We start from the raw sequence: 10,300 nt of genomic DNA on the forward strand, positions 1-10,300 counted from the left end.
GTGCTCTGATCACATGTTGAACACAGACATGCTCGGATCTGGGAGCAAGCTTCAGGCTGTGGGTAGATAATGGATTTTGTTGGGCTTCCCTGTGAGAGAAGTGGTGGGTGTGTGGGCAAGCGTCTGCTTACCTGGTGCCTAAGAGCATCTATGTGCTGCTGGTCAGTGTAGCTGAGAGAGGTATGACCCACCTGGGATCTTTTCTTCCTCCTCACCCCAATAACCCACCCCCATTCCTGCACAGGGAACACGTTGGAGGTCAGGGCTCAAGGATTTGGCAGTTTCTTAAAGACTGAAAGATGCCCAGAGAGGTGCCTGCCATTGTGTGCATTGCTCCCTGTGCTCCTGGCATAACCCTTGGCTTGGGAAACAGAAAGGGGATGTTCCCAACACACTGCAGGGATTGCATCCACCCCTCATGCATGGCTGGGGCCCAAACGGTATGTCAGACCCCCAAATCTGTCTCGCACTCTGTGTCAGGGCACAGTTCCCATCTGCTCCTCTACCAGCCAAATAGTTTGCCTTATGTGCTCCAGTGAGTGGCTTGGGATTTGAACCTCTTCTTGTATCTCTCCTTTTGTTCTCCATGTGTCAGGTCACTGCTGCCATCTGGTTAAATACAGGTTAGCAGGTCTCTGGTACTGGGTGGCTGAAGAGACATTTTCTTCTGTCCTGGGGCAAAGACCCAAATTTCATAGAGCTCTTGAAAAAATATCTTTGAGTTCTTTATGACTTTTGTTTGCTTCCCCTTCATTTTCTCAAGCAGAGATGACAGATTTGGGAAAAATGACAGATTTAGGACAGTAGGACTGAGTTAGGGGTTAGATCTGTTGTGCTTTTTCCCTCCACGTCTTCAGGAGGGATTGATCTCATTTTGGCAGCTGGTTTTAAAAAAGCCTTCGTGCTGGAGAGCCATGGCCAGACCACAGGGCCTTTTATTGCTGGAATTAGATGAGGTTGAACCTAAACTCCTGTCTGTCTTCTTTGTGGTCTCTACTGCCTTTCTGGGTGTTTTTCTGCTCAACCTTTTGCTTTCCATGAAGGAAAGTCTCTGTAATGGTTCCCTTTTTTCCTTCCCTGCCTCCATGCAGTGTGGGGAGGAGTCATGTGTGGGAGTCAAGGCCAAGGATTTTCCAAGACCACGTAGCACCTAGATGCCAGGTGATGTTCAGCTGAATGTTAGTTTGCCTCAGTGCTTTTCTTTTTCCCTCTGGCCTGGCCTGATCCCATTTCTCCCAAAGCATGGATGCCAGAATCTCAGCCACCCTCGGTTTATTTAATCCCTGGCACCATGAGAGGATAATTCAGCCCCTCAGCTCTGAAGTGCCTTTTGGAGGTGCCCTCTCCTCTCTCTCCCTCACTCTGCTGACTGCAGAAGGTGCTGAGATGCGCAAGACTCCTGATGTAGGTGCTTCTGCTGGCCAGAAGGCCCCTAGAAAGCAGTCCATGCATCACTGGCTCCAGTGGAACTGGGGTTTTGGCTGTCACCGCAGCCTCGTGCCGAGCCTTGCTGTGGAGCTGGGCAGCCTCACTGCCCTTTTGCCGCCCAGTGCCCTCAGGTCCCTAGCAGAGTTTGCTGTCCACGTGCCCCTTCCCCAGTCTGTCCAGGCCGGCAGATGACCCCTAAAAAGTGGCTTTAAGTCAAACAGAAATGCAAAACAGCTGTAACCATAAATGCATGTTATGCAGGATCTGTGTCATGACACCGGGAAATAAATGAATCTCCCATAACACGCCTAAATCAAAACAGGGACACGCTCAAGAGCAGCTTTGGGACTGCTGTTACAGTCAGTGATCAAACTTATTTTTCCTTCTTTCTTTTGGCAAAGTATTTGTTTGTTAAAAACATTTGTTTTGTCAAACCCATGTTCATGCTCTGCATCATGCGTTAGTCCTGCTTCCCTGTCAGTCCCACCAGGATCCCTGTGCCCGGGGTGTCAGGCCCCTCTCAAGTGGTGGAGACACTTTACAGCATGTCACAAAAAAGGCATCCCTTTCTTCAACCTGAATCAAACTCTTTTTTCCTCACTTGGAAGAAGGCTGTTTCATTTATTTGGAAGAGATTTTGTGTCTCTGTTTCAAGGAGAGGCAGAAACAGAAGCAAATTATCAAAAAGACAAGGGCGGGTTACAAAGACCCACAGAGCAGACCTCCTTCACAGGCATCCTTGAGATGCTCAGTGGGGTGTCCTGTTGAGCCATCTTGACCCCGTTGAAGATCTGCCAGTACCACTGGGCACCCTGTGCCTCACAGCCTGCAGCCTGGCATTGTCCCTCTGGGAGATCTGGCACCAATTCCAAACAGACTGTCATTTCCAGGTCAGTCTCCGCATTTCTGCTGACCACGTTGCCTCCATCATGAGATCATGTCTTTCCAGAGAAATCCCGCTAATGCCTTCATTCTGCGAGACCAGTATATATAGGGGGAGCTTCCCTGGGGCTGCACTGCGCAGTCCAGCCAAGGCATCGCTGTCTTCCCAGCGACTGCACTGTCCCCACTGCTCTCCCCTTGCAGCCACAGGTCGCAGCAGCAGCAAGCATGGACATTACCATCCAGCACCCCTGGTTCAAGCGTGCTCTGGGACCCCTCATTCCAAGCCGTTTGTTTGACCAGTTTTTTGGAGAGGGTCTCCTTGAGTATGATCTCCTGCCTTTGTTCTCTTCCACTATCAGCCCCTACTACAGGCAGTCCCTCTTCCGCAGCGTGCTGGAGTCGGGCATTTCAGAGGTAAGGGACCTTTGGCTTCCTTTCTTATCCTTCCTCTCCCTCCTTACACCTCCACCTGCTCCTCCCCACCCACAGCTCGCTGGTGGGGGCTGGTGGCTGTAGCCCCATGCTGGGGTGCAAGGAGGACCTCCAACCCACTGCTGAGCACAGCCCGTCTGCCTCTTCTTGAGCATGGAGGGAAACCCTCACTAAGGAGGAGGCTTCCCTTTGAGAAACTGAAACCATTCTGGCTCCTGACGGTTGTTGCTGACACGTAAAAGGCTGCCTTTGCTGCCCTTGCACCCGCTGGCCATATGGCAAGGGAAGAGCTAGGGCTGCTCTTGGAGCCAGAGCCTGAGAGGGCAGCTCGGCGTGGGAGAGGACCCCGGTGAGCGGGAGCTTCCTCTGGCCCCCTTTCTGCCTCGGGAGCTTGGTGGGTTTTGCAAGTCCACACTGGAAGACCCAGGAGCAGTTCTGTGAAGGCAGTGTGTAGGAAGAGTGCATAGCCATGGGGGCTGTGGTCCAAATTCAGGGACCGGTGTTTTCTCGAGCCCTCTCTTAGTGGCTTCCTCCCAGAGCTGAGACCACAAAAAAACCCCATAAATTGCTGAAAGGACAAAACGTGTGCTGTCAGAGAATATCATACTGGTTTCCATCCCCTCTGGCTGCTGAGTATAAATGCCCGGTGCATCTGGCAGATTGCTGAGTGCAAAGGGGTCCCCAGCACAAAAGTGGCGGTGAGAAGTGATGCCTCAGAGAAATAGCAATGGTGCAGACATCTGCCGTGGTCTCCCGGTGTCCCTGGGTCCCTGTGACTGGGAAGAAGACCCCAGCTGAGGCCCATAGTCACAGAAGGAGAAACTGTGCCACTGCTAGGCCACCCCGTCTCCGGCTTTTAAGCTGCCTTGACGCTGGTGCTGCCTCCACGCTTAGAGCTTGGGTCTTACTGTCTAACAATGCTTGTTTCAGGTGAGGTCTGACCGGGACAAGTTTACAATCATGCTGGATGTAAAACACTTCTCTCCCGAAGACCTGAGTGTGAAGATTATCGATGACTTTGTGGAAATCCATGGCAAGCACAGTGAAAGACAGGTAAGTGGAAGTGATGGTGAAGCAACTGAGGAGTCGAGCTCTATTTTCTTTCTTTCCAATGGTCCTCATCTGAAGGAAAAAAAAAAAAAGAATATATCAGAAGAAGGGGTTATTTATCGATTGTCATTATTGGCATGGCCTGTTCCCATAGAGCCTCAACCTGCTATCTGACAATGAGCTAATCCACTCGTCTTTTGCTTATTTTCAATCATCATTTTCCATAACCATCAGATGACGATGTCCATTGTTCACTAATAACACTGGACCAGACAAAGAACATCATCTGGCGCTGCCGAAGCATGGCTGAGTTTTCATAAGCCAGAATTGTTAGTGAAAACAGAGTTTTCATATGCTGATCTGGGAGAGAAAAGCAAGAGCAAACAAAACAAAAGAAAACCAACTGAGTGCCTTAGGCTTGGAAACTTTTAACGCGTATGTCATGGAAATATCTGTGGGGGTCAAAAAGTGAATTATACCAGCAGGGGTTTAATTCTTCTCATACACTTTTTTGGCCAGACAAAGCTCTAGCCTGGAAGCAGTATGTATTTTTTAATATAGCTATTTTATCCAGAGGAAGAAAGCAGCCGTTTTCATGGCTGACTTAAAAAAAAATAATTGTGTTTTTCATTCTTTTGGCCAAAAAATAAGGGGGCCAGGTTTGTGTACTTTGGCTGACACTGCATCGCTGCCTAGTAAGGGAATACATGGGTGCACACACACACATTGCTTATACCTTCACAGAACCCCAGACTTTCCAAGCATCCTTTGAAACTGGAAGCTGAGGCAGGGCACCCATCCAAATCAGTTCCCAATGTATAATACAGCCAAAATCACACCCTGCTGCTCTGCTTAGCTCTTGCAGCCTCAGGGGCATTGTGGGGGGACACCTGCCCCTACAGATCTGTAAAATAGAATAAAAAAGCAGAGATGCACCTGGCCATACTGGCAGCACAGTGTCACGATAAGCCAGGGGGAATGTCGACCCCACTCCAACGGATCCGGGGGATCACGTGGAGGGAGGCATAGCGTGGTGCCAGGGGAGTTCTGACGGGCCTTCTCCCCTTTCCCCACTGCCTCTCAGGACGACCACGGCTACATCTCCCGTGAATTTCACCGCCGGTACCGTCTGCCTGCCAATGTGGACCAGGCTGCCATCACCTGCTCCCTATCCAATGACGGCATGCTGACCTTCTCAGGCCCCAAGGTCCCCTCCAACATGGACGCCGGCCACAGCGAGCGGCCCATCCCTGTGTCCCGGGAGGAGAAGCCCACCTCTGCGCCTTCCTCCTAAGCCCGCCTGCTGCTGCAGTATGTGGGCTGCCACCGTCTGCAGGTCTCATTCCCAGAGCCATTGCATAGATATCACTGAATATCTAGAGGGGTTTATTTTGTTGGTTCCCCCCCCTCCCCACCCTTTGTTTCTCTTTTTTTCCCTTTTCCCTTGGATGGGACGAAGGGGCTGGGTGAGCAGCTGGTGGACTCTGAAGCTTAAACCTGTGAGCTGTGCTGTGGGGATGGCATGGATGGCACATGCTGCCATGCCGTTGTACTTGCTGAAAGTGTCTTTGCCTGGTGCTGTAGTCCATAGCCACCATCAGGCAGGAGGGAGTGCACAAGTAACACTGGCTCCTAGTGCACCAAGTCTTGAGGCCAGGCTTGGAGCAGGGGAAAAGCCCTGCAGACTTGCTCTACCCCACTCCGAGTTAAACTGGTTACTCTTAAAAAAAAGCAACAGGGCCAAGCCCCACGCCTGAGACCCTGCATATGTGTGATGAATGTGCCACGAATTTCTTGCAACCTAGGAGAAATAACAATATCTTACCTTCGGGGGTTGCAACATATATTTTTTTTCAGCAAAGTGTTTAAGTGTCTCTGTTCACACCACTACCCTGTCATTTCCCTTAGGGACAACTGACACAAGGACAAGCACGTCTTTCCACTGTCTTAGTAGGCCCTTGGGGGAGAGAAGGGGGCTCACCGCTGTGCAGAGGCTTCACATCCCCAGCCAGCTCTCCCCAGCCTGTGTGTAACACACCGTCTCCCTTGCTCTCGCTGTAATTGTAGGGTAGCTCCACCTCTTCCACTGATATCTGGCACTCAACCTGAGAATGTGGTCAGTGGCGGTCAATAAAGAGATATAGGAAACACGCAATTGGCTTTGGGGGTTTCATTTGTTCCTTTCTAAAGCTTTTGAAGTTGGAAGATTAGCGCGGTGCATCTCACCGCCTGGAGGACACAGTTTCCACCGCTGGAAGTACATCTTGTGATGATGATTTGTCCTTTCTGTCACGTTCCTGTTATCCTTCATGCAAGCAAAACAAAAGGATCGAAAAAGAACAAAATTCAACAGCCCAACTACCACGCCATTTCTTAAGCTTGTTGCGTCAGTAACGACAGCGATGCAGACCTCATTTGTGTGATACGATGTGAAGGATTTAATCTGAAATGAATGATTAAAGCTGTTTGATGGCAGGGTGGGTAGGGCGTAGGTACTAGCTGTCCCTGCAGCTGCCACACATGAAATCCATGTCTTCCAAGCCTGTGTAGATGTGAGCACTCAAGACTGAAGGTTTCAGCACTCATGCTTAACTCAAGTAGTTTTCCACACAGATGGAAATCCAGGGTGTTTAGCAAAAGGATAGCGTCACTGATAACCCCACATCCCCATAATTAACCCCATAGGTAAAATCAGCTTGGACAGTGAGTGCTTTTCCTCTTGGTAGAGATCTTCATATCCAAGACCTGCAGTTGTGAGTTGGAGCTTCTGAGGTCCACCTTGGGTCTTAAGTAGAGAAGCTCTCTGCTTCCCCAGAAGCAGACTTAAGTTTGTCTCAATCAACATGTCTCTGGATGCTCCCAGGTCATGCCTACAAAACAAGGCAGGGTGACAACAAAACAAGCGCATCCTTCCCAGGAAAGAGCACAGATCTGTGCCCTCATTGTGGGGTGAGGACAGTGGGAGAAAGAGTGTTTGCTCTGCCAAAAAGATAAGTGCATATCCCTTTGCTGCTGATTAGCTGTGAAAAAGTGAAAAAATATATGCAGGGTTTTTTTTTTCTCATGGCATGGGTTTAAATATTAATATGAACCATAAACACAGAAGCTCTAGGCCTATTTAAAATTAAAAAGCACTTTCTTCAGCCACATCTAGTCCAAACCCCAGGGAGGCTTGGCAGTTAGGAGCAAGGACATGGCCCCTTATCTGGAGAAAGCATGTGCCCCAGGGCTCAGCCCTGTCCCCAGCCTGACCCCCCTGTGGCCAGGGGGGCTGGGAGTTACTGGGACCAACATCGCAGGGTCTGCAAAGGAGCCTGTGGGTACAGGGCGGCTGGGGGAGAGCCAGGGAGATGGGCAAGGCTGCAGGAGGGGAGGAGTGCTGCAGAAGCAGGGGTGAGAGGGAAAGGAAGGAAATTACTCTCTGGTAATTAGAAAGCAAGGAATCCCCTCGGCGCCTGACACTATTTTAAACCTATTTTGTACTGAGATTAATTATTGGGCAATCCCAAAGCTTTCTACCAAAAAATGTGCAGCCTGTTGCATTTTCATCTCCAGGGGAAAGGAGTGAATGAGCGTGTTTGGGGAAAGGGCAATTCCGTACCAGGAGGGAGCTGTTACTACAGGCATGGAAAGGGCATTTTGACAGAGGCTGTCTCTTGCTGTTTTGCCTGGCGCTAACAGGCCCCTGGCCTCTGCCCCTTTCCCCTTGGAGGCATCTCTTCGCTGGAGCCTAGTCGCCTCCCCACCATGTGCTGACATCTCTCCTGACACAAACTTGGCAAAGCCAGGAGGAAAAAAAAACCCCAAACCCAGCCCCAAACATTCAGCCCCCGTTCAAACCTCTTAGAGATTTGAAAACAGGGAAACAGATTTTGAGCGTGATCTATGTGAAGATGTTACCTGCAGGTGTTGGAGCAGTGTGTGTTTCTGTCTGTCCCATGAAATGACAGGTGAAGCATTTTTGGGCCCCTTTTCCTGTCTGGATGGCAGAAAGTGAAAGTTTTAATGATAGAAAATCAGGGCAAGTTTGGGGTAAGCCAGGAGCCATGCTGAGGGGGCAGCAGCTCTTGCAGCAGCTTTGGTGCTGCAATGCAGCAGGTGCCGAAGGACCCCACAGCCCCTTGCTTCTGGGGCAAATTCTCGGGACACCAGACCTTGACAGTCTTGCTGCCCTGAGAAGGGCTGATTTTAAAAGTCCTTTGCAATCCATCAGCTAATTAAAAACATAAGCTGCTGCTAAAAGCCTCTGCGTGAGGACACTCCGGGCAGCTGGTGGTGTTTTGTGTGTGAGAGGGAACGTGTTGCTGAAGGCTTCCCTGCCTGTCCCCGGGCCCAGAGACACCCCGGCCCCGGGGGTTTTGTCCACTTGCAAAAGAGCTTAAGCATGGGCAATCACCCACCCTGCTTATCAGTGTCTGTGTGTCACTCAAAATATTTCACATTTTTCACCCTGAAGTCTTCCTAGTCACATTGCTCTGGGATACTCCTCCTCTTCTGTGCGCTTGGCTCTGCAAAAATTGTTTCCCTTTGCTGAGGTTAATTTTCATTTAAAGAAAGCCTTGTCATTCATAGCCTGTGATCACAGTTTCAAGAAGGAGCTCTTCACCACAGCTTTCCGCAAAATTCACCTGTTAATAAGGTCCTGTTAACATTCTTCAAGGATTAAAAAATTTTCTTGGATGTCTTTTGGTTAGCAACTCGGTCGATTTTATCGTGGAGAGAGGTCCCTGCCCACAGGGCACTGATGGTACTTCCAGCATCTGGGCAGTTTGTGACCAGGGGGTTTTGCTCAGGCTGACTATTCACCCTTCTTGCACTGTGTTCTTATTACCTGCTGTCTGTTTTCACTCAGAGTGCTAACCTTGCTTGCCTACAGCAAAGCAGAAATTACTTTAGCTTCCCCTCTGGGGAAATTGTTAAAGGGTTCTGAGGGGGATGCATCAGATGGTGGTCCAGGGACATGCATCCTTCTGAGGCACTACAAGTCCCAGTGACTGTGGTGGTGGCAGCAACATGGGGGATACCATCAGCTCCTGGTGCTGTACCTGCCCCCTCCTGTCCTCAGCACTGCACTGCTTGGGCAGGGTATGTCACCTCTGCTGGGATCCCATTTCCTCCAAGAAAAAGCTGGGAGCAAAGTCTGGCAGGATCTGACCTGCAGGCCACCAGCCGGGAAGCTGTCCCTGAGCATCTTGGGCCAGGGATGTCCCCTTGTCAACTCGTGGCAGGTGGATAAAGAGGACCCTCCTCATCCTTTTCAGGAAAAGGCACACGGAGTTCACACAGCCCTTGCTGCAAGGGCTCCGGCAATCAGCACATGCCACGTTCCCCTCTCTCACCCCCAGTTTATCCATTAGTTTTGGACTTTTGTCCCCTGGCTTCTGGCAGAAGGACAGCCCGCCCGAAAGAGGGGGAGGAATTTCCCAGCAAAGCCATGTCCCCATAGGGCCTTTCCTGCCCTCTGGCACACCAAAGGACTCCCTTCCCCCGCAGCTGAGTTTTGGCATCTCCCCAGGGAGATGGGAACCCAGGGCACAAGGCAAGCAGGCACATGGACCCAATGCGGATTGCACAACTCCAGCATTTCTTGTCTTCTGATGAATTTGCAAGTTAGCCAGCATTACAAAAAGATTGGGAGTAGTCTGAAAGTTTATTAGCAAATCCCCCTTTTTTTTTCTTAAAGCAAATTCTGTTACGTGCAACCACTATAACCCCTCATCTCCTTGGCATCATCATCATCATCAAGATCTGGGCTCTGTCACAGAGGTCTCTTATGATCTCAGGCTAAAAAAAGCAGTAACTGCTCCTGTTGGCAACAAAAAGGGCTCCAAACACATCCAACCCCCCCCCCCCCCCCATTCTCTCAAAAGTGTGTAGCACTGGTACAGTGGGCACACCTCTGCAGTTTATCACCGCTGTGTCAGGCGCATAGATTTGGGAGACAGAGGAGACTGCGATGACATGGGCTCTGCTCCCCCATAACCCAGAATTTGTGTCCCTGGTGTGACCTCTTGTCAGGACTGGCTTGGAAAACCACCAGCTCGCATGAGAAGAGCAGGTAACTGCCACGTCCCTCACTTCCCATCCTGATCCAGCTGTGGGGCTTCTCCCAGGGGAAGCGCAGTCGGGTTTGTACACAGCCCACACAGCAGGGCTGGAGCTGGGTTACGTGGCTGGCACTTAGCTTGTAATTAACTAGCACTTTTAAGGACAAATGTGAGGCTGGGATATGGCACAGATGTTTGTGGTATATCTCAGAGCGCAGCACAAGTGGGGTAAAAATGAAATCTCAGTCAGAGGCTGAGGCAAGATGATGGAGTGATGTAAGTTGACCAAAACTCAGAGGACTTGTCTCTGTCTCAAAGGCCATCCTCCAGCTACCTTGCAGAGATCTACCACGTGCCATCAGGGCCTCAGCAGAGGTCCTGGTGGCTGGGCAGGGTCTCGGCAAAACCTGGTGCTGCTGGGGAATCCCTGCCAGCCGCCACGCGTCGCCCCGTGGCTC

The 10,300-nt window shown here is 50.6% G+C and overlaps 1 protein-coding gene across 1 annotated transcript; it reads left to right on the forward strand.

Moving 5' to 3' along the window:
• Positions 1-2,513: 2,513 nt before the first annotated feature.
• CRYAA (crystallin alpha A) lies at positions 2,514-5,167 on the forward strand. Its single transcript, XM_005438506.3, has 3 exons — positions 2,514-2,727; positions 3,676-3,798; positions 4,880-5,167. The coding sequence occupies exons 1-3, from the start codon at positions 2,539-2,541 to the stop codon at positions 5,087-5,089; spliced, it is 522 nt and encodes a 173-aa protein (XP_005438563.1). The 5' UTR covers positions 2,514-2,538; the 3' UTR covers positions 5,090-5,167.
• Positions 5,168-10,300: the final 5,133 nt, after the last annotated feature.

The sequence above is a fragment of the Falco cherrug genome, chromosome 2 (genome assembly GCF_023634085.1).
Source record: "Falco cherrug isolate bFalChe1 chromosome 2, bFalChe1.pri, whole genome shotgun sequence".
Taxonomy (NCBI): domain Eukaryota; kingdom Metazoa; phylum Chordata; class Aves; order Falconiformes; family Falconidae; genus Falco; species Falco cherrug.